The 25,245-nt window shown below is 41.4% G+C and overlaps 1 protein-coding gene across 2 annotated transcripts in view; it reads right to left on the bottom strand.

Annotated features, from left to right (window-relative positions):
• gria2b (glutamate receptor, ionotropic, AMPA 2b) overlaps positions 1-25,245 on the bottom strand; it is a gene marked incomplete at both ends in the record, with an annotated part of 76,121 nt that overhangs the window by 34,747 nt on the left and 16,129 nt on the right. For both annotated transcript variants that reach the window (XM_084146531.1, XM_084146532.1), the window contains one exon: positions 6,091-6,330. In XM_084146531.1, coding sequence (XP_084002657.1) covers positions 6,091-6,330 — 240 coding nt within the window. The remainder of the gene's footprint in view (positions 1-6,090; positions 6,331-25,245) is intronic.

The following is a 25,245-nucleotide window of genomic DNA, read 5'->3' as shown; positions in this document are numbered from 1 at the left end:
TGGACACGGGGGAGTCTGTGTGCTTGTATTTCTCCCATAACTCATCAAACTGCATCTGCCTTGCAGGAATATTCCATGCGCTACAAAATGCAGTTTTCTCCCACAGTACAGGCGGGTTGGGTATTTCCCCAGACAAACCTGCGCTGGCTCCTTATCACCGAGGTCGTCAGGCACTAAAAGAGGCGTCGGTGCATGTAATATACTGGCAGTGCTGCTGCTAGGTTCGTCTTGGCGGCTGCAGGCCCCTCCTCGAGTTGGTTACCTCCTATGTCACCAGGCTGCAAGACGGTTGCGCAGGTGCCTTTGCTGCTGTGCTCGGTAGCCTTGGCCTTGGCCTCTGTGGCAGGCTACCTACCTAACTGTTAACATTAGCTAAATTGCGCGGTGAAACTATTTTTTTTCTCCATAGTACGTAATTTTGAAAGTAAACCTAAACGGTCAAATTGACCCCGCCCTTCTACTGTGAAGGCCAATCAAACATTTTCGTTTTTTTCAACTGGTAAAATGTGTATGACGTACGTATGATGTGTGCAAGGGAGTTGCATGAATGACGCATATACAACAAATCGGTTGGGCATGATGGAGGGGGAAGATTGTGGGACTGAATAGGGATACAAAACTGAGGGGGCACAATATACCAACTAAGGGGGCATTGCCCCCTTTTGCACCCTCGTGGTGCCGGGTCTGTGCCATTGGTTGGTGGACATACAGTGCCTTCAGAAAGTATTCAGACCCCTTGACTTTTTTCACATTTTGTTACGTTACAGCTTTATTCTAAAATTGATTAAACTGTTTTTGTCCCTCATCAATCTACACCCAATACCCCATATTGACAAAGCAAAAACAGGTTTTTAGAAATGTTTGCTCATTTATTTAAAAATATCATATTTCCATAAGTATTAATACCGTTTACTCAGTACTTTGTTGAAGCACCTTTGGCAGCGATTACAGCTTCGAGTATTCTTGGGTTTGACGCTACAAGCTTGGCACACCTATATTTGGGGAGTTTCTCTCATTCTTTTCTGCAGATCCTCTCAAGCGCTGTCATGTTGGATGGAGAGCATTGCTGCACAGCTATTTTCAGGTATCTCCAGAGATGTTCGATCGGGTTCAAGTCAGGGCTCTAGCTGGGCCACTCAAGGACATTCAGAGACTTGTCACGAAGCCACTTCTGCGTTGTCTTGGCTGTGTGCTTAGGGTCATTGTCCTGTTGGAAGGTGAGCCTTTGCCCCAGTCTGAGGTCCTGAGCGCTCTGGAGCAGGTTTTCATCAAGGATCTCTCTGTATTTTGCTCCGTTCATCTTTCCCTCGATCCTGACTAGTCTCCCAGTCCATGTCACTGAAGAAAGTCCCCACAGCATGATGCTGCTGCCACCACCATGCTTCACTGTAGGGATGGTGCCAGGTTTCCTCCAAATGTGACGCTTGGCATTCAGGCCAAAGAGTTCAATCTTGGTTTCATCAGACCAGAAAATCTTGTTTCTCATGGTCTGAGAGTCTTTAGGTGCCTTTTGGCAAACTCCAAGTGGGCTGTCATGTGCCTTTTACTGAGGAGTGGCTTCCGTCTGGCCACTCTACCATAAAGGCCTGATTGATGGAGTGCTGCAGAGATGGTTGTCCTTCTGGAAGGTTCTCCCATCTCCACAGAGGAACTCTGTCAGAGTGACCATTGGGTTCTTGGTCACCTCCCTGACCAAAGCCCTTCTCCCCCAATTGCTCAGTTTGGCCGGGCGGCCAGCTCTAGGAAGAGTCTTGGTGGTTCCAAACTTCTTCCATTTAAGAATGATGGAGGCCACTGTTTTCTTGGGGACATTCAATGCTGCATAATTGTTTTGGTACCCTTCCCCAGGTCTGTGCCTCAAAACAATCCTGTCGCTGAGCTCTACGGACAATTCCTTCGACCTCAGGGATTGGTTTCTGCTCTGACATGCACTGTCAACTGTGGGACCTTATATAGACAGGTCTGTGCCTTTTCTAAATCATGTTCAATCAATTGAATTTACCACAGGTGGACTCCAATCAAGTTGTAGAAACATCTCAAGGATGATCAATGGAAACAGGATGCACCTGAGCTCAATTTCGAGTCTCATATTGAAGGATCTGAATACTTACGTAAATAAGGTATCTGTTTTGAATTTTTAATAAATTTGCAAAGATTTCGAAAAACCTATTTTCGCTTTGTCGTTATGGGGTATTGTGTTTAGATTGCTCAGGAATTATTTTTATTTAATCCATCTTAGAATAAGGCTGTAACGTAACAAAATGTGGAAGAGGTCAAGAGGTCTGAAAACTTTCCGAAGGCACTGTAAACTCTTTGATAGGCTTATGAGGAATTTGTTACCGGATATAATCACGGCCAGCTATGCAGGTTAGAAAATGGGAACAGCTAAAAGTTTAAACTAAAATTGTTTTGAATGTTCACAAGTATGGATCCAGCAGCTCTCCAGGAACAGTGGATACCACCACCGCAAGGTCTAAATCCCTCAATGTCAGGTAACTGCCCCCCAACTTTGCTGCGAGCCATGAAAAGTTCTTACACAGGAGGTGTGATGGCCCTAGTTGATACTATCTGACAAGATGTTTGTCATGCACCACAATGCCCTTTACAAAGTGTCATTCTAGTACCTTGCTCTGCGTGTGGAACTAATATTAACTCCCTTGTGTCTAGAAAACATGGTGGTTCATGTCTATGTAACATGTCACATCCAGTATATGGCAAACAGCCTAGAAACATAACCTTTGCAGCGTATATACCGTTTTTATCTTCTCTCATATGTTTGAGTGCTTTGTAATTAGATTTAGGGCTCAGTTCAATCAGATCCGCTTTAGCCAACATCTGCATTACAGTTGTTTTGGCAGTGCCATTGGCTGCACGGAGTCGCATTAAGAAAAATCCCATGCAGCCTTGTTTACAAGTTCGAACTGGAATGTGAATAGGATTATGTAAATCCTCATTATTTAGTTTAATGCTTTTTCAATTTGAGCGTAATTATTTCTATATAGCCTACACTTTCTCATTCTGAACTTCAACACGAGTGGGGCAGGTGTGGCTTCGTGACAATGGTCGCAACAGCAGCTGCTCACAGATTTGACAGCTCCAACACAGTTCCACCTTTTACACCGCCAAAACATCTGCTTTGCAGGTGTCTGTTATCGCCGGTTAACGCTTGATCTGATTAAATCTAGGCCTTAGTTGTGTTGACAAGAGGGCGGTCGCTCCACGAATACCTGTGGAAGTGTAATTTTAATGTAATGTAATTTTATCACAGTTGGGTGTCATATACAGTACAGTACTTGTCTTCTCTTCAACCTTCAGGTTTTGACAGCCTTTTTGAATATACAGTAACTCCAATGTCAACTTTAAATATTGGCAAAAAGCAGTGTTTTTCTATCTGTAACCCATAAGGTTCCACGGTTCCTTGAGATGTGGTCCTCTGTAGCTCAGCTGGTAGAGCACGGCGCTTGTAACGCCAAGGTAGTGGGTTCGATCCCCGGGACCACCCATACACAAAAATGTATGCACGCATGACTGTAAGTCGCTTTGGATAAAAGCATCTGCTAAATGGCATATTATTATGTTGATAGGCTGTGGGCTTTGCCCCGGTCAGTCCCTAGCCACACCCATAGTCACTTCCTGGTTTGAGTGTTAGGAAGGGGGAAGCCATCTTGACTGAAATGTTTGTAACTAGAGATACTGGATATGATGACGCGTTGCCCATGTCTCCACCCTAACAATGGGATTCGTTTTGGGCTGACTTTGGGTGGAGTAAACCCTCTCGCTTCGCCTCTTCCTCTCGATTGTAACTAGGAAATTGTTAATAGTTTAAAAGCCTAGTTTTCTCATCTCCACAAAAGTGAGAACATTTTCAAAGACTTCTTTAAGGGATAATGTATTTACTATCAACAGAGGTTTTCGCTGTGGACTATAGCTTCTAAGGACCAAATGTTGGATTTCTTGCTGGATTGTGGGACTGAACTGAATTAAAAATGTATTTTATTGGACATTGTTGCGCAACTGAAACAGAGACTAGATTTAGCATTTTCATTTGTGATTCAGAGACTGAACTAGCGGGGGCAGATTGGCCATCTGGCAAATGAGGTGGCACCACAGGTCCCAGAGTGGTGGGGGGAAAAAATGTATCTGGGGCCTAATCTGGTAAACTAACCAGGTAAAACTCTCGACTTTATACAGTATGGCATGATTAATCAGGTTTAATATTGGATATGATGGGACCACAGTTTTTATAATCAAGTCACATGGTTTTAAAAAACTATTGGAAAAACTTGGGGAGGATAAAAACCATGTGAAACTGCAGCAAACTTATACTTGTTCATATTAATTATATTTTAAAGCTAGACTAACAGGGGGGTTTCCTTTACACAGACATAGAGACAGCAATATGATTGGACAATAGAACTCTAGGGGCTGAGCTTGCTTTATGCAGGTTTGCATCTTGTAGGCCTGCCCTATGAAACTGTAGGCCTAATTCAAAATGAATTTACAGATGTCAGCTACTGTGTTTGATTAATTCCAGTCAATCATTTTGGATTGGAAAAAGTATAGGTAGCCTAGTCAGCCCAAGTTTGAATATAAACCAAATTTGATCCCATTCACATTTTCTCCTAACACAAACAAATGGGCTATACATTTAGAACGTTACCGCTTCGTTTACTGGCCAGAGGGACAGGGCATAGTAAACTGTATGCAGCTGCTATTGTTAGTAGCCTACAGTTGACTACACTTAACAACCATCACTTTTTCATGCAATACAACATGTCAGAACGCTAATGTTTAGGTGTAGACTGCTACAACATTTATTTAAAGAGTTTTTGCTTGTGTCTGTCGGGAGTGATGTGTTATCACGTTTGCTAAATAAATACCGGAGGAAAGTGGAGAGCACGCATTGAGCTTTGTGCATTGATCGATTTCCATGAATCTGATTGGTCAAGACAAAGACAAAGAGCATGCAGCAGCACTCCGATGTGAAGGACAGAGAAATTGTGCACGAGTTGTCAAATCATGAGGCAAAAAATGTAATAAAAAAACAGCACTTTGCTATATGAAATATGAATAAAAGGGACACAAGCCCGGCGGCCCATGAGCCTGTTAAGATTATTTTTATGATTTTTGTGCAATTTCTCTGTTGTGATAATAATATATAATGAGCATTCGGCTGTTCAGTAGGCAACGGCGGTTTTCTGAGGTCGCGCAAATTCACGTACAAATGCGCATGAGCAACAGACCCGTTCTGACTCTGTCATTATTATGCCAAGATAATGGATACATTTTTTTTTTTTAAAGGTGGTGCCAAATAAAAGTATCTCAACACTGCTAAATGTGTGAAATTAACCTACTCCTTTTCTAAAAGTTCTGGTTCTGCTGGTCTGAGTGCTGTGACCGTGTCTGTAAGAGATTAGGCTTAGCACAGACAGATCAGCTGCTGCTGCAGAGGACAGTGCAGTCAAGGTAGGGAGAACACAGAAAGACACACTGTGACACACTGACACAGATGTAGCCTACTGCTGCCAGTTAATATATTTGCATCATATGATGCAAAACGCTATAAAGTTCTATATCTTGAAAACTTGATTGCTGGCATGCAAAACATTTTGGGACTGTATCAGTGGACTAATGAAACAAATACATGTACCTACATATATATTTGCTGTGTTTTTTTCCTTTAACTCGAACACTTCTCCAATGTTATGCTTTAAAATAACTATACTCACTGTTAACTGTAAACATTAACTGTAAACATGACGGTGAGCTTTGTAGGGCTAGGTTTAGTCCTGACTAACAGTTATACATCCTAGTCCTAGGGTTCCATAGAATGTCAAGGCTCTTGTTCCAACCTAATACTACCACACCTGACTCAACCAATCAAGGGTTTGACTTGGTTTTGATTTATTGATGAGTCAAACCTGTTGTCCTGAGGGTCGTTCCACATGAAATCAATCACCTTTTTGACCTCACCCCTTTTGATTTGAACAAAACTTTCCATACTTGTTTGCCCATGGTGGAAGTGGTCAGAAAGTGACATTTTCATTTAAAAAGGGGTAGATGATGTTATTTTAAGCTAGTATCTCTTACCTCTATCACTGTCGTAGAGATAGGCAAACTTATCCCACTTGTAGTACTCGATGAGGCTGAGTAGGGGTCCTTTGATGTCAGGTCTCATCTGGATGATGAACTGCTGAGTTCCGTCCAGCGGAAAGCTCGGGGTGATAAATGACACATGGAGAGTCCCGCAGAACGAAGTTATCGTATTGACCGACTTCTTGTCGTAGAATCCAAAGATGGCGTAAACTCCTCTTGAGAACTGGGAACAGACTGAAACGAGAAAAGTTGAAAAACAGTCATGAGGATATGTATGCTTAAGGATTGGATGACAGTGTGACATTAAGATACGATTTATTGTCTGTTTTCACAGAAATGTTTTTGTGCCATTAAAACAAGCTCATTACAGGACATAAAACAGAAGATACTAGAAATGACCTATACAGTGAAACATTTGGCTTCCAAAAAGTGCTGTAACAAATGGAAGTTTGAACGTTCATGAACTATTACTTCCTTGTAATGCCTTGCATCGCACATTCCTATCTAAAGCAGCCTCTGCCACTGGAGCGGCTGGTTTTAGCTGATGAATGTATTATTGATGTCCATAAGCACTGCCTGGGGAGTTTTTACTTCCAACAGTAAAATATTTGCCAGCTACTTGTTAAACTTTTATGGGCTTCTATTATAGAATTCAATACTGTGGGAATGTATGGAAAAGAAAGTGCCGTATCAGTGCAACCAATTGCTGGATCTTCATGTCGGATATCTAAGGTCATTTATATGACCCACTCTATGTAAGTCCTATACTCTGAGAAGTTGTAGTCTCTGCTTGAATTACGTTAATAGGGAGACCGTTTGAGTTCAATACAAGGCTACACTATGGCACTGAGATCTATACACACCGTATGGCTCCACTGTGGCCTATCTATTATCCCGTATGGCTCCACTGTGGCCTATCTATTGTCCCGTATGGCTCTGCTGTGGCCTATCTATTGTCCCGTATGGCTCCACTGTTGCCTATCTATTATCCCGTATGGCTCTGCTGTGGCCTATCTATTATCCCGTATGGCTCTGTTGTGGCCTATCTATTGTCCCGTATGGCTCTGCTGTGGCCTATCTATTGTCCCGTATGGCTCTGCTGTGGCCTATCTATTATCCCGTATGGCTCTGCTGTGGCCTATCTATTATCCCGTATGGCTCTGCTGTGGCCTATCTATTGTCCCATATGGCTCTGCTGTGGCCTATCTATTGTCCCGTATGGCTCTGCTGTGGCCTATCTATTGTCCCGTATGGCTCTGCTGTGGCCTATCTATTATCCCGTATGGCTCTGCTGTGGCCTATCTATTGTCCCGTATGGCTCCACTGTGGCCTATCTATTGTCCCGTATGGCTCTGCTGTGGCCTATCTATTGTCCTTTGGAGATCTTTTGCTTGGAAGGAATACCATAAAACTTGAATGACTGGCTTTTATTCATACACAATTATGGTTTAGCTGCTTTACTCTCTAATGTGGCATGTTTCTGTTGGTTTCATGGCGGTTTCTGCCTCCTTTTTTCTCATGTTTCTGTAAATATAAAAAAAAACGATGGATTTACTGTAGGTTGGTTCCATACAATCTCTCATGTTAGAGATTGGTATAATCCATCTATCATCACATGCATTACCAATGCAAGTCCTGTAATATGCTAATGCACAGCATAGCGACTGTAGCTGATCAAAGCTAAATATGAATATTGAATGGCTAAGTGGTTCAGTTGTATTTATATGACGTTTGGACAAAGGTCAGCATATTCAGGTGTCGCTTGTAAATGCGTATTGATCAAATGTAAGTTAATCAGGCTTATTGACTTGGACATGTCTGTCTCTCCGATGTAATTAATCCAATGACCCATTTCCCTCTGACACTGGAGGATTGGAATCTATACATTAGACATTAGCTGGCTCGGCTAAAATGGATTTCTTGCTGCTTTACATTTTAGCAGACACTCTTATCCAGAGCGACTTACAGTAGAGAGTACATACAATTCCGTACTGTTCCCCCGTGGGAATCAAACCCACAACCCTGGCATTGCAAGTGCCAAGCTTTACCAAATGAGCCACACAGGACCACATAAGCTATGACGGCCATCTTTGATGTAAACATGCTGGACAGGCATGAATATCATCAAGTTAGGCCTTTGTGATTAGTTGTTGGGCCTAGTTTAATGCATACTCTGTTGGCAGAAACAATTCCCACCATGTCTTGCAAGTGGGCGAAAAGTGAGCCTTGAGAAAATATGGACGTCCATAATTAAGCTACTTCGCAGTTCCGGAGCCACCCACTAGGTGTCATCCTCCGACAACCACAGGCACCTCCTCACTCGCAGTCGGGACTTATTATCTGCCATTTGGTGTCACCTGTGGCTATCTGATTCATCTGTGTATTTATGCCCTCACTTCCCTGTGTTCCCTTGCTCAGTTTTCTCTGCTAGTTCCTTTATGTCAAACAGTACGTATCAGTGTCGGATCACGTGACGGAGTTACAGGTACTCGAGAAGTGTTCTCCCGGTGTCATTGTGTTTTCCAGTCAGAGTTAGTATTTCGTATCGTTTGTTGTCAGCCTGTTTTTTGGAGACCTTTGTGCTCCTCATTTGTTTTCGTGTATAGTCTGTTGTTTTGTATCCTGGCTTTTGGACCACCAGTAAAGATCCTTGTTTCACCATCCTTGCCTTCTGCCTACTGTCTATCCTGCACCGCATCTGGGTCACACCTCACACCAACCCTTACATTAAAGGTTTTTCAGGGGTCAATGGGATAGCATCGTTAAGGCAGTCCGATCACTCTGTCAATTTGTGGCGCCAAACCTAATCCTTTTAGTTGAAGGCACTGCCAGCCGTCCATTGATGTGGACTCCAAGAGTGCAACCTGACTCATCAAATCAGATTTGTATCACATGCTAACTACTGTAATCTTGCCCTAAGTAGCTGCAGTGTACTGTAAAATCCACCAATGCTTTTGCTACAACCAGTTAAAAAATATCCAATGCTGTTGGCTAAGAATGTATGTATTGGTGATGCAATGTTAAATCATTAAAGGCCAAATTCTAACTTGAGATCTGTAAATGTCTCCCATTATCATTAACGCATCGGTTCCCCGAAATATCAAGTTGTGTGTACAGATTGTAAGGAGGGGTTGACTCTTAAGTGTTTCTTGACTCTACTATTACCCACAAACAGCATTTTCCAACCTGGAAGGTGTTGAACAGAGAAGTTTTCTCCCAGCGTCTCTCAAGGGTATGTCCATTGTCAGCCTTGTGGGTGTTAACTGATAGGTCTTGACAGTGGTTGTGCTTTGGAAGTCAGATTAAGTTTAAAAGCAGCCTCTCAGCTCTAGTTTAGCAAGTTTATATCTTGCAGTATATTAGAAGCCTATAGAAACCAAAACCAGAAAAAGGACTCAATTCAAGCGAACTTGAACCCACATTGCGGTATTTCTGTGGTAGTTATTTTCTTAAATAAAATCACAGAATGGTTTTGATTATTGCCAAAGAAAACAGCTACTACTACCAGACAGACTCCACTCCAGTTTTTAGAACAACAAGTGTGTGTGGGCAGTAGTTTGTAAACACAGACACTGGGTAAACATTGCTATGGCAGGCTCGACTAAATTCCATCCCAAGATGATTTTCAACACAATACCTCTAACTTGAGTCAAGGCTTTTGAAATATTTCATTTAAAAAACCACAGTAAGAAAAGGCTAGGAATCAGAAAAATCCATTAAAAGCCTGTCACATATGACTGCATTCGGATATACAGTGGGGAAAAAAAGTATTTAGTCAGCCACCAATTGTGCAAGTTCTCCCACTTAAAAAGATGAGAGAGGCCTGTAATTTTCATCATAGGTACACGTCAACTATGGCAGACAAATTGAGATTTTTTTTCTCCAGAAAATCACATTGTAGGATTTTTAATGAATTTATTTGCAAATTATGGTGGAAAATAAGTATTTGGTCACCTACAAACAAGCAAGATTTCTGGCTCTCACAGACCTGTAACTTCTTCTTTAAGAGGCTCCTCAGTCTTCCCAGCCTGGTGCAGGTCTACAATTTTGTTTCTGGTGTCCTTTGACAGCTCTTTGGTCTTGGCCATAGTGGAGTTTGGAGTGTGACTGTTTGAGGTTGTGGACAGGTGTCTTTTATACTGATAACAAGTTCAAACAGGTGCCATTAATACAGGTAATGACTGGAGGCCAGAGGAGCCTCTTAAAGAAGAAGTTACATGTCTGTGAGAGCCAGAAATCTTGTTTATTTGTAGGTGACCAAATACTTATTTTCCACCATATTTGCAAATAAATTCATAAAAAATCCTACAATGTCATTTTCTGGATTTTTTTTCCTTAATTTGTCTGTCATAGTTTACGTGTACCTATGATGAAAATTACAGGCCTCTCTCGTCTTTTTAAGTGGGAGAACTTGCACAATTGGTGGCTGACTAAATACTTTTTTCCCCCACTGTATTTTGTGAAGCGCACCTATCCCTCCTGTAGCAAAGCACACCCACAGCATGATGCTGCCACCCCCGTGCTTCACAGTTGGGATGGTGTTCTTCGGCTTGCAAGCAACCCCATTTTTCCTCTAAACATAACGATGGTCATTATGGCCAAACAGTTCTATTTTTGTTTCATCAGACCAGAGGACATTTCTCCAAAAAGTACGATCTTTGTCCCCTTGTGCAGTTGCAAACCGTAGTCTGGCTTTTTTATGGCGGTTTTGGAGCAGTGGCTTCTTCCTTGCTGAGCGGCCTTTCAGGTTATGTCGATATAGGACTCGTTTTACTGTGGATATAGTTACTTTAGTACCTGTTTCCTCCAGCATCTTCACAAGGTCCTTTGATGTTGTTCTGGGATTGATTTGCACTTTTCGCACCAAAGTACGTTAATCTCTAGGAGACAGACGCGTCTCCTTCCTGAGCGGTATGACAGCTGCGTGGTCCCATGGTGTTTATACTTGCGTACAGATGAACGTGGTCCCTTCAGGCGTTTGGAAAATGCTCCCATGGATGAACCAGACTTGTGGAGGTCTACAATTCTTTTTCGAGGTCTTGGCTGACTTCTTTTGATTTTCCCATGATGTCAGGCAAAGAGGCACTGAGTTTGAAGGTAGGCCTTGAAATACATCCACATGTACACCTCCAATTGACTCAAATGATGTCAATTAGCCTATCAGAAGCTTCTAAAGCCATGACATCATTTTCTGGAATTTTCCAATCTATTTAAAGGCACAGTCAACTTAGTGTATGTAAACTTCTGACCCACTGGAATTGTGATACAGTGAATTATAAATGAAATAATCTGTCTGTAAACAATTGTTGGAAAAATTACTTGTGTCTTGCACAAAGTAGATGTCCTAACTGACTTGCCAAAACTATAGTTCGTTTACATGACTCCAATCTAAGTGTATGTAAACGTCCTTCTTCAACTGTAGGTAGGTCTATCGATTGCACATACATGAAAGGGATGTCAATATTTAGCCTAATAATCTAGCTATAATATAATTAGGTTTTCGCGGTTTCCTCCCAAAAACAGTAGGCTATCCTTGCTTCGCTTGTTTAACATCAAAAACTTTGTAGGCTCTTTATATTCAACTATGAAGTTTTCAGAAGTCACAGAGACAGATAAACATCTTAATTCTATGTTTAGGGGAGATTATCTGTGTGTAAAGTGACGCAGGAGGGCAAATCTAGATTACGAGCGATTTCTAGTGCAACGTTAATAAAGACGGTTTTGGGAAACGGCTCAGAAATGTTATGATGCTCTTACCTCAGTTCTAACGATTAACTTAGCTTTAAGATGCTTTTGGGAAACCGGGCCCAGGACAGGAGGACACTCTAGAGTGTAAAGGCAACATCTGCTAGCTCAGTAAACTGTGCCCAGAGCAGGTAGGCACAGACAGTGGAAGGGGAACTTGCTCTGTGAGAGAGAGTGCTAAGGAGTAATCTAATTAAATTGAGTCATTACCATAACTGCAGAGGGAGAGTTGTGTGTTCAGACCTAATTGACTAGCTGTCTGCATCTCTCTGTGAAGACTGTCCAGGCCCGTACTCCCATGCACCCCAAGTATGTCATCTCATTTCAGCTTGTTAGACGTTCATAGTAATGATGGGTTGGAGGTCACCACAGATATTCACTTCATAACAGCTGAAGATGTTAGTATGATGTGAATGATGTGTGACTCAATACAAGTAAAAAGGATATTAAAGGTTGACTTTAGCCAAGCTGTTGTATATTTTTCCAGATCTGATACATCAGTTAGTGGTCACAAACTCTGGTCCAGGAGAGCTACAGGGAGTGCAGGCCTATGTCCAGTCCAGAATCTACACACTGAATTAAACCAATGAATAACAACAAGAAAACAAATGTAAAATATACTGTGTCTGTAAAATGTATATACAGTTGAAGTCAGAAGTTTACATACACTTAGGTTGGAGTCATTAAAACTTGTTTTTCAACCACTCCACAAATGTCTTGTTAACAAACTATAGTTTTGGCAAGTCGGTTAGGACATCTACTTTGTGCATGACACAAGTCATTTTTCCAACAATTGTTTACAGACAGATTATTTCACTTATAATTCACTGTATCACAATTCCAGTGGGTCAGAAGTTTACATACACTAAGTTGACTGTGCCTTTAAACAGCTTGGAAAATTCCAGAAAATTATGTCATGGCTTTAGAAGATTCTGATAGGCTAATTGACATAATTTGAGTCAATTGGAGGTGTACCTGTGGATGTATTTCAAGGCCTACCTTCAAACTCAGTGCCTCTTTGCTTGACATCATAGTAAAATCAAAAGAAATCAGCCAAGACCTCGAAAAATAATTCTAGACCTCCACAAGTCTGGTTCATCCTTGGGAGCAATTTCCAAACGCCTGAAGGTACCACGTTCATCTGTACGCAAGTATAAACACCATGGGACCACGCAGCCGTCATACCGCTCAGGAAGGAGATGCGTTCTGTGTCCTAGAGATTAACGTACTTTGGTGCGAAAAGTGCAAATCAATCCCAGAACAACAGCAAAGGACCTTGTGAAGATGCTGGAGGAAACAGGTACAAAAGTAACTATATCCACAGTAAAACAAGTCCTTTATCAACATAACCTGAAAGGCCGCTCAGCAAAGAAGAAGCCACTGATCCAAAACCACCATAAAAAAGCCAGACTATGGTTTGCAACTGCACATGGGGACAAAGATCATACTTTTTGGAGAAATGTCCTCTGGTCTGATGAAACAAATTAGAACTGTTTGGCCATAATGACCATCGGTATGTTTGAAGGAAAAAGGGGATCGCTTGCAAGCCAAAGAACAACATCCCAACCGTGAAGCACGGGGGTGGCAGCATCATTCTGTGGGGGTGCTTTTCTGCAGGAGGGACTGGTGCGCTTCACAAAATAGATGGCATCATGAGGAAGGAAAATTATGTGGATATATTGAAGCAACATCTCAAGACATCAGTCAGGAAGTTAAAGCTTGGTCGCAAATTGGTCTTCCAAATGTACAATGACCCCAAGCATTCTTCCAAAGTTGTGGCAAAATGGCTTAAGGACAACAAAGTCAAGGTATTGGAGTGGCCATCACAAAGCCCTGACCTTAATCCTATAGAAAATCTGTGGGCAGAACTGAAAAGGCGTGTGCGAGCAAGGAGGCCTACAAACCTGACTCAGTTACAGCAGCTCAGTCAGGAGGAATGAGCCAAAATTCACACAACTTATTGTGGGAAGCTTGTGGAAGGCTACCCGAAACGTTTGACCCAAGTTAAACAATTTAAAGGTAATGCTACCAAATACTAATTGAGTGTACGTAAACTTCTGACCAACTGGGTATTTGATGAACGAAATAAAAGCTGAAATAAATCACTCTCTACTATTATTCTGATATTTCACATTCTTAAAATAAAGTGGTGATCCTAACTGACCTAAGACAGGGAATTTTTACTAGGATTAAATGTCAGGAATTGTGAAAAACTGAGTTTAAATGTATTTGGCTGAGGTCTATGTAAACTTCCGACTTCAACTGTAGGTTCAGAACTTTTGTGAAACAATACTGTTAAAAATATTTGGCAAATAGAAATCAAACTGGATGGACATCAGAAATAGATGGGAGAGGTTGACGTTAGAGGAAGGACAGGACTAAAAACAAACAAAAATGTATATAGCATGGATAAGATGGAAGTAGAAGCCTATGTTGTTGTTCATTAGTTTACTCCAATTAGGGGAGAAAGGGTTAGCAGAAAAGAATAAAGGAAAATATATTTTTTAAAGATGTGTGTACAGTGGGGAAAAAATGTATTTAGTCAGCCACCAATTGTGCAAGTTCTCCCACTTAAAAAGATGAGAGAGGCCTGTAATTTTCGTTTGAAGAAATCAACTGTGGGAGCAATTATTAGGAAATGGAAGACATACAATCTCCCTCGATCTGGGGCTCCACGCAAGATCTCACCCCGTGGGGTCAAAATGATCACAAGAACGATGAGCAAAAATCCCAGAACCACACGGGGGGACCTAGTGAATGACCTGCAGAGAGCTGGGACCAAAGTAACAAAGCCTACCATCAGTAACACACTACGCCGCCAGGGACTCAAATCCTGCAGTGCCAGACGTGTCCCCCTGCTTAAACCAGTACATGTCCAGGCCCGTCTGAAGTTTGCTAGAGTGCATTTGGATGATCCAGAAGAGGATTGGGAGAATGTCATATGGTCAGATGAAACCAAAATATAACTTTTTGGTAAAAACTCAACTCATCGTGTTTGGAGGACAAAGAATGCTGAGTTGCATCCAAAGAACACCATACCTACTGTGAAGCATGGGGGTGGAAACATCATGCTTTGGGGCTGTTTTTCTGCAAAGGGACCAGGACGACTGATCCGTGTAAAGGAAAGAATGAATGGGGCCATGTATCGTGAGATTTTGAGTGAAAACCTCCTTCCATCAGCAAGGGCATTGAAGATGAAATGTGGCTGGGTCTTTCAGCATGACAATGATCCCAAACACACTGCCCGGGAAACGAAGGAGTGGCTTCGTAAGAAGCATTTCAAGGTTCTGGAGTGGCCTAGCCAGTCTCCAGATCTCAACCCCATAGAAAATCTTTGGAGGGAGTTGGAAGTCCGTGTTGCCCAGCGACAGCCCCAAAACATCACTGCTCTAGAGGAGATCTGCATGGAGGAACGGGACAAAATACCAGCAACAGTGTGTGAAAACCTTGTGAAGACCTACAGAAAACATTTGACCTGTGTCATTGCCAACAAAGGGTATATAACAAAGTATTGAGAAACTTTTGGTATTGACCAAATACTTATTTTCCACCATAATTTGCACATAAATTCATTAAAAATCCTACAATGTGATTTTCAGGATTTTTTTTTCTCATTTTGTCTGTCATAGTTGACGTGTACCTATGATGAAAATTACAGGCAACTCTCATCTTTTTAAGTGGGAGAACTTGCACAATTGGTGGCTGACTAAATACTTTTTTTCCCCACTGTATACACAGTGCCTTCGGAAAGTATTAATTTGGTATTTTTCCAAATTTTGTTACGTTACAGCCTTATTCCAAAATTGAGTAAATGTTTTTTTCCTCATCAATCTACACACAATACTCCATAATCACAAAGCAAAAACAGGTTTTTAGAAATGTTTTCTAATTTATAATATATATATATATATATATATATAAATAAAATATTACATTTACATAAGTATTCAGACCCTTTACTCAGTACTTTGTTGAAGCACCTTTGGCAGCGATTACATCATTGATTCTCCTTGGGTATGACGCCACAAGCTTGGCACACCTGTATCTGGGGAGTTTCTCCCATTATTCCCTGCAGATCCTCTCAAGCTCTGTCAGGTTGGATGGGGAGCGTTGCCGCACAGCTATCTTCAGTTCTCTCCAGAGATGTTCGATCGGGTTAAAGTCCGGGCTCTGGCTGGGCCACTCAAGGACATTCAGAGACTTGACCCGAAGCCACTCCTTCGTTGTCTTGATGTGTGAGGAACTCTAGAGTTCTGTCAGATCAATCATCGGGTTCTTGGTCACCGCCCTGACGAAGGCCCTTCTCCCCCGATTGCTCAGTTTGACCGGGCGGCCAGCTCAAGGAAGAGTCTTGGTGGTTCCAAACTTCTTCCATTTAAGAATGATGGAGGCCACAATGTTCTACGGGACCTTCAATGCTGGAAAAAATAAATAAAATCGGTACCCTTCCCCAGATCTGTGCCTCGACACAATACTGTCTCTGAGCTCTACAGACAATTCCTTCGACCTCATGGCTTGGTTTTTGCTCTGACATGCACTGTCAACTGTGGGACCTTATATAGACAGGTGTGTGCCTTTCCAAATCATGTCCAATCAATTTTATTTAATGGCAAAACCCTTGTTGGCAATCACAGAGGTCAGACGTTTCTTGTAGTTGGCCACCAAGTTTGCAAACATCTCAGGAGGGATTTTGTTCCACACCTCTTTGCAGATCTTCTCCAAGTCATTAAGTTTTCGAGGCTGACGTTAGGCAAATCAAACCTTCAGCTCCCTCCACAGATTGTCCATGGGATTAAGGTCTGGAGACTGGCTAGGCCACTCCAGGACCTTAATGAGCTTTTTCTTGAGCCACTCCTTTGTTGCCTTGGCCGTGTGTTTTGGGTCATTGTCATGCTGGAATACCCATCCACGACCCATTTTCAATGCCCTGGCTGAGGGAAGGAGGTTCTCACCCAAGATTTGACGGTACATGGCCCCGTCGATCGTCCCTTTAATGCGGTAAAGTTGTCCTGTCCCCTTAGCAGAAAAACACCCCCAAAGCATAATGTTTCCACCTCCATGTTTGACGGTGGGGATGGTGTTCTTGGGTCATAGGCAGCATTCCTCCTCCTCCTAACATGGCGAGTTGAGTTGATGCCAACGAGCTCCATTTTGGTCTCATCTGACCACAACACTTTCACCCAGTTCTCCTCTGAATCATTCAGACGTTCATTGGCAAACTTCAGACGGCCCTGTATATGTGCTTTCTTGAGCAGGGGGACCTTGCGGGCGCTGCATGATTTCAGTCCTTCACGGCGTAGTGTGTTACCAATTGTTTTCTTGGTGACTATGGTCCCAGCTGCCTTGAGATCATTGACAAGATCCTCCCGTGTAGTTCTGGGCTGATTCCTCACCGTTCTCATGATCATTGCACCTCCACGAGGTGAGATCTTGCATGGAGCCCCAGGCTGAGGGAGATTGACAGTCCTTTTGTGTTTCTTCCATTTGCGAATAATCGCACCAACTGTTGTCACCTTCTCACCAAGCTGCTTGGCGGTGGTCTTGTAGCCCATTCAAGCCTTGTGTAGGTCTACAATATTGTCCCTGACATCCTTGGAGAGCTCTTTGATCTTGGCCATGGTGGAGAGTTTGGAATCTAATCTCAGCTCATTACCTATACAAAAGACACCTGGGAGCCAGAAATATTTCTGATTGAGAGGGGGTCAAATACTTATTTCCCTCATTGCAAATCCATTTATAACGTTTTAGACATGGGGTTTTCTGGATTTTTTTGTTGTTATTCTGTCTCTCACTGTTCAAATAAACCTACCATTAAAATTATAGACTGATCATTTCTTTGTCAGTGGGCAAGCATACAAAATCACCAACGGATCAAATACTTTTTTCCCTCACTGTATATATATATATATATATATATATATATATATATATATATATATATATATATACCTATATATATATATATATATATATATACACCTATACCTATACCTATACCTATATATATATATATACCTGTATATATGTTAACCCAAAAAATATATGGGGGATTGGAAATTATGCCCACAATTACATTGATGGAAGCTACAATCTATCTGCAATATTAAAGCTGATCTACCCCCTAAAAAAATAAAAAAAGAATAATTTTAAAAAATGTAACCAATGAACCTTGACTAGAACAAAACCCTGCATGTCCAATTTGTAAGTCACTCTGGATAAGAGTGTCTGCTAAATGACGTAAATGTAAATGTCCAGTTTTTCAAAACACAGCAACACAAATCATTGTGAATCATTGAAAACAACCGAATCACACATTTTAACTTTTCAGTATTTGATTATAGTTTACACATTTTTATGCATTTTAGTCCAGGAGTAGGCTGAATCTGCACCCAGGAAACCAAACAGCTGTACATTATATAAAAAAGCTATATTGGTCAGCCATGGTCAGGATCATGATCACCTCATAAGTAATGATAGATAGGAACCATAAAATATGTCAGTGCTATGCCGGGTCCAGCAATCTGTATAACCTTCAGCAGTGACACTCGAAGAGTGTACACCCTATGAAGTATATTTAGCTGTCCCAATTAACTGGCCTCGTTTCCTGCTACATGACAGGCTGTTTTAGAGCGTCGCTTTTCCCTTTTCAGCCACTAGATTTGAGAAGCAGACTGTTGGACTGTGTTTCTATCATGATCAATCATACTTGACAGGTGAAATTTGCTCAAATGAACTGCAGTTGGGCATATCATGAAGTATACTTTTTTAGTTGATGGGGAAATGCATTTGTTCATTTAGGCCCGTTCTGTTTGATGTATTGATGAAAATGCCACCGCAAATGTATTGCTCCTTTTGGTCTTTGAAATTAATCACACTTGTCATCTGCATTGTTGTCAAATTTGTTGTTACTTTTCTAAATATCCTTTACCTGTCGTTTGAATATGTTAATGTTGCCCTTTAATTGCAAGTGTTTGAGATTGAATTAGCCCCAGACAAGCATCACTGACAAGACAAATTATCATCACACACACACATACGCACACCCACACGCTAAGCACACACATCCACATCTCATTATCATCAGCTCAGTCCTAGCGGAATAGCTGTTAGATATAACACTGCTCTAACACTCTGGGCCCGGTTTCACAATAGTGATGGAATTTATGCTTTAGACGAGGAACGCAAAAACCGTCATACCAGTCGGCATATATGGACAAGAAAGCAAGAAAGATGGCAAAAGCAAGGCAGCACGATGGTATGCGTTGCTATGGTGATTTCAGTAAACAAACAGTGCAAAATTCCCGTCTACCGTGGTGGCTGACGGCATTTATCATCGTGCTCTCATTGAAAACAGTGACATCCGGTTTGCCGTCCACCTCGCACCATTTAAACGCAGCATTAGGCTTACAAGTGTTTGAATGTACCTTTCCTTCAATGGCCGAAGATGTAACATCCATTTCGCAAAACACCACACAATGAAAACGTTGAAGCATGTGTCAGATACTTATAGGATCGAAAGGCAGGCAGTGCTGCTCTCGGATCAGTTTTCTCCCTTTAAAATCTTACCTTATAATTTTAATAATTCGAATATACTATCAGAGATATTATCAACTATGGCTGAAAATATTGAGGCGGCTTATTCTAATGTATAGCCAACCCTATAATAATGCACCCCTAGTCAAAAAAGCCTATAGTGTTCCAATAAAAAAAAATCCTATCAGATTTTGGAACCTATTCTATAGGACTGGTAACAAAATCTGATAGTATTTTTCAATTGTATTGGTGTATTGGATTCCTGTAGGATCCTATAAAATGAAATCCTATAGGGTAGAATCCCATTGGACTGGTTCCAAAATCTGAGGTTTTTCTACAAGGGATCTACCTGAAATCATGAAAACCGGGTTGACTTGCCTATAATACATATATTTTTTTATTTTTTTAAAATAAAGGCACATATATTTAGCAATAACAAACAAGAAAACACATTTTTCATCTGCTATAACAATACAGTGACTCAAAAAACAACATATAAATGGCTACAATTTAGCTAGCTAGTCAGCTGACGTGCAAAATGTGGCTAACAATAGTTTCTTAGCTAGCATAAAAACGAGTGCATAAAATGCTGTACAATGGCTAAAACATTGACAACTTCAGCAGGAAACATAAGGAAACAAAATACTGTACTGACAGTTATTGCATTCAAGCACAGTGAAAGTTAGCATAATAATGTTACAAAACTTGAGATTCTCTGCACAGCCACAGGTGGCAAGCTGAACTTGGGAGTTAGGCTAATTAACACTGAAAGCTTGCGCTAGCTGTGACGTCATCAGCTATTCTTACATTTTAGTCATTTAGCAGATGCTCATATCCAGAGCAACTAGGGTTAAGTGCCTTGCTCAAGGGCACATCGACAGATTTTTCACCTAGTCGGCTCGGAGATTAGAACCAGTGACCTTTTGGTTACTGGCACAACGCTCTTAACCACTAAGCTACCTGCCGCCCACTAAGCCCTCTCTTAAAGGGACAGGCTTTCTTACAGGGGAATAAAACATAAATTAATATAGAACTGTTGTTTCCAATCAACAAAATGTTGTAATTAATGTTGTTGTATTGTTCTGGAACTAATGACAACAAACTATAATTGAAAGTGTTCAATTAACAAAAAAGTTCCAATAGTATTCTGATAGAGGTGATACAAAATCCTATAAGATTGCAAGAATCATATAGGGTCCAATAGGATTACTTTTGATTCCAATAGGAAAAAAATAGTCCAATAGGATTCTGATGGAGGTGACACAAATTCCTATAGGATTGTGAGAATCCTATAGGATTCTATTGGAAAAATCACTAATCCTATAGGATTTTCTGACTTGGGACTAAATCAAGATTTGGCACATTATTGTGCACATGTCGTTACACATCATAAAATATATTGAGGCAAAACTTATAGACAGTAGGCTAGCCTACAATTAGCAAAAAATGGAGCTCAATTTAATGAATATGAAATTGATTTCAATATGATTTAAATATATAGGTCTATGTAGCCTATACTGTATTTATCTTTTAAATGCAGTCATCTCAGTTTTCATATTAATCATATGTTTGTCCTTCACTTGTTTGAAACGATTGTATTTATAAACTATGTATTTGTAGTCAACTTTGTTCTGAAGTTATCAGCGATCACAAAGAGACAGATAAACATCTTGAATGTGTGTTTAGTGGAGATCTTCTGTAGCTATATATAGTACAAAAAAGCCTCTAAGGACGCACTTGGCTGTTCGAGTGGTCTGAGGCAGTCTGTAAAAAACAAGCGTCTTCAAGTGCAACTTTAGTAACATTGTTAGCGTTTCACCATTCCCTTACCATTTATTGCAACATTTAAGACATTTCTGATTTATGTTTGATACAGGCTACATTGTTACGTTTCAATTAGCCTTTTCTTACCCTCTGAGTGGGCGCGATGTTTAAAAGTCACATCAGCGTTCGCAACACTCACAAGGTGGAAGTTGTTAAGATAATTTTATTCGGTAAGATGTATTTGTTTGCTGTTTAGTCCTGGGAGCTTCTCAGTCTCTGTCTTGTCACTGTGAACATGTGCGATTCAGCGCGCATAGATGTATGTTCCTGGCCTGTGTGCCAGAATAGGTGTGGCCAAATGTATTTAAGTGCCCGTTTGGGTTTGCTATCGTCAGTTGGGTTTTGGTAATTGTTAGGGCAGACTGTATCCGAGCCTGCTAGACTAATCTTGTTGGTAAAGACAGGGTTTGCCTGCTTATAGGCTTTTTGAGTTTGAAGACTACATTTTGTGTGCTGACAATTTAAAGTCAGCAGTTTATATTGTAAATGTGTCACCATCACCAGCACTGTGCAATGAAAACCAACTACCTATTGAACGTAAACCTGCATGCCTCCTTCTGAATCTTTGTCCTTCTGCTACAAGGTCCCTATTTTACAGAGCTTTTATGTAAAAGTGGATTTGTCACTGTTTGCAAGCTGCAGCTGTAAGCCACCACCCGTTCCCTGCGCTGCCCTGAGTATGTGTCACTTATCTATACTGAACAAAAATATAAACGCAACATGCGACAATTTCAACGATTTTGCTGAGTTACAGTTCATATAAGGAAATCAGTCAATTGAAATAAATAAATTAGGCCATAATCTATGGATTTCACATGACTGGGCAGGGGCGCAGCCATGTGTGGGCCTGGGAGGGCATAGAACCACCCACTTGGGAGCCAGGCCCAACCAATCAGAATTAGTTTTTCCCCACAAAAGGGCTTTAATACAGACAGAAATGCTCCTCAGTTTCATCAGCTGTCCGGGTGGCTGGTCTCAGACGATCCCGCAGGTGAAGAAGCCTGAGGTGGAGGTCCTGGGCTGGTGTGGCTACACGTGGTCTGCGGTTGTTAGGCCGTTTGGACGTACTGCAAAATTCTCTAAAACGACGTTGGAGGTGGCTTATGGTAGAGAAATCAACATTCAATTCTCTGACCACAGTTCTGGTGAACATTCCTGCAGTCAGCATGCCAATTGCACGCTCCCTCAGAACTTGAGACATCTGTGGCATTGTGTTGTGTGACAAAACATTTTAGAGTGGCCTTTTATTGTCCCCAGCACAAGTTGCACCTGTGTCGTAATCATGAAGGCGGCAGGTAGCTTAGTGGGTAAGAGCGTTGTGCCAGTTACCGAAAGGTCGCTGGTTCTAATCCCCGAGCCGACTAGGTGAAAAAAATCTGTTGATGTGCCCTTAAGCAAGGCACTTAACCCTAATTGCTCCTGTAAGTCGCTCTGTATAAGAGCGTCTGCAAAATGACAAAAATTTAAATGTAATGATGTTTAATCAGCTTCTTGATATGCCAGACCTGTCAGGTGGATGGATTATCTAGCCAAAGGAGAAATGCTCACTAATTGGGATGTAAACAAATTTGTGCACAACATTTGAGAGAAATAAGCTTTTTGTGCATATGGAACATTTCTGGGATCTTTTATTTCAGCTCATGAAAAATGGGACCAACATTTTACATGTTGCGTTTATATTTTTGTTCAGTATAGTTACTGCACAGGCTGATTCCTGCTCTGATTTCAATCCCTCTATGGCACAGAGGGAAAGCTTAGCCTGTCTGTTTTTTTTCAAGTAGCACCTTAAGCAATGTTAAGGATGGTGGGAACCTACCAATTGAATCCTAAACAGGAAATAACCTAGTTAGTGAGAGTCAATGTGTCTCTCTGCCAACCAACCTCCCCTAACTCATACGTATATGCACACATAAATGCACACTTGGATATGACCCAAATATGCATATCCCTGTAAAGTATGTGAAGTCTCAGAATTACACCAGAATTACAGCATACTATAGCTGGGTATCAACCATTACAACCACCCTTTACACATTTTATCTTTGTCTGTGGCAGATTGGCAAACATCATCTCTCTGGCTCTCTCTGGCTCTCTCTAAATAATAAACAATGTTATGGCAGCATGTGACATCTGTTGGGGCATGTCTATATGACAGTCGAAAGGCAGTTTTATGACAATGACAAATGTGCTGCTACCATAACATACAGCAGCAGAGTAAGGGTCAACATCAGAATGACAATATTGAAAATATCTCACTGACTCACTCTATAACATAGACAAAACCTAATCTACCAATTTGTAATCCAAGTAGTTAGCTAGTTAATGAGAAGTCATTATTTATTTCAGAACATGAAACAGCCACATTTGGAAACGTGTCTCCTGTTTTTGCAATTTGCATCCGTGCCATTACACCTGAGATTAAACAGGAAAAAATAGACTAAATAAATTGGGTCTGTTCTTTGATCTCTCCACTGATGATGCCCAGCGGGGGAATCTCATTTTCATCTTATTTTCCATATTTATTTATTTTTCACCGCCGAATCCCGATTTAACTCCACATCAGTAATCAAGTTTACAGAGCGTGGGTAGTATGCCACATATCGCTAGATGAGTAGAACCTAGCTGAGCTTCTTTCCACAGCCAACCGTAAACTGGGGATGATATGGTAATACGTCTCAATCATGCTCTTGTTTTGTGTAGCAGTGTAGCCATGAGGTGGCTCGAGGGGACCACCGAGGTTGAGTGAGGCATTGTGGGATTCCTTTGGGTCTGGGGGTCAGGGGCTATTCCGGCAGCTGCTCTGTAGCAGCACAGAAAACAGTAGACTTCAGTCCCTGACAACATCCCTGTTTTATTTCCCTCAGTCCGTCGGGTATGTGCATTGTATTGTGGATTGTTTGGGTGGGGGAGGGAGGAAGGGAGGGAGGGTGACAGGTTGAGAGGGAGGGTCTGCTATAGATGGCTTCACACGAAGAAGAAAAAACCTCTATGGTAGATGTCCCTTGACTTCCTCCATTTACTATAAACTGACTCTGCATATTAAGCGAGAAGTAAAAACCTCAGGAAACACATTGCCATTGCTTTCCATTTTGCACATGAAACATAGAACAAACAATGATTTTTCAAAGCAAAGGCTTAAAGCAAGACCAGACACACTATGTGGTTGTATACACAGGCACTATTTCATTCCAAAAAAGACAATACTGTATTCAGAGCCACATTGATTCTCATCAAGCAATTCATGCATCATGTAGGCATAGGACCACAACACTGAAGCTTGGAGCACACCTACAAGTGTTTTTCTTTATTTGTACTATTTTATACATTGCAAAATAATAGTGAAGACATCAAAGCTATGAAATAACACATATGGAATCATGTAGTACCAGAAAACTGTTAAACAAATCAAAATATATTTTATATTTGAGATTCTTCAAATTGCCACCCTTTGCCTTGATGACAGCTTTGCACACTCTTGGCATTCTCTCAACCAACTTCACCTGGAATGCTTTTCCAACAGTCTTGAAGGAGTTCCCACATATGCTGAGCATTTGTTGGCTGCTTTTCCTTCACTCTGCCGTCCGACTCATCCCAAACCATCTCAATTGGGTTGAGGTCGGGGGATTCTGGAGGCGAGGTCATCTGATGCAGCACTCCATCACTCTCCTTCTTGGTAAAAAAGCCCTTACACAGGCTGGAGGTGTGTTGGGTCATTGTCCTGTTGAAAAACAAATGAGAGTTCCACTAAGCCCAAACCAGATGGGATGGCGTATCGCTGCAGAATGCTGTGGTAGCCATGCTGGTTAAGTGTGCCTTGAATTGTAAATAAAATCACAGACAGTGTCACCAGCAAAGCACCCCCACACCATAACACCTCCTCCTCCATGCTTTACGGTGGGAACAACACATGAGGAGATCATCCGTTCACCCACACCGCGTCTCACAAAGACACAGCAGTTTGAACCAAAAATCTCAAATTTGGACTCCAGACCAAAGGACAAATGTCCACCGGTCTAATGTCCATTACTCGTGTTTCTTGGACCAAGC

The sequence above is a fragment of the Coregonus lavaretus genome, assembly GCF_964263955.1.
Source record: "Coregonus lavaretus genome assembly, chromosome: 29".
Taxonomy (NCBI): domain Eukaryota; kingdom Metazoa; phylum Chordata; class Actinopteri; order Salmoniformes; family Salmonidae; genus Coregonus; species Coregonus lavaretus.
This window is presented reverse-complemented; position numbering and strand designations above follow the sequence as displayed.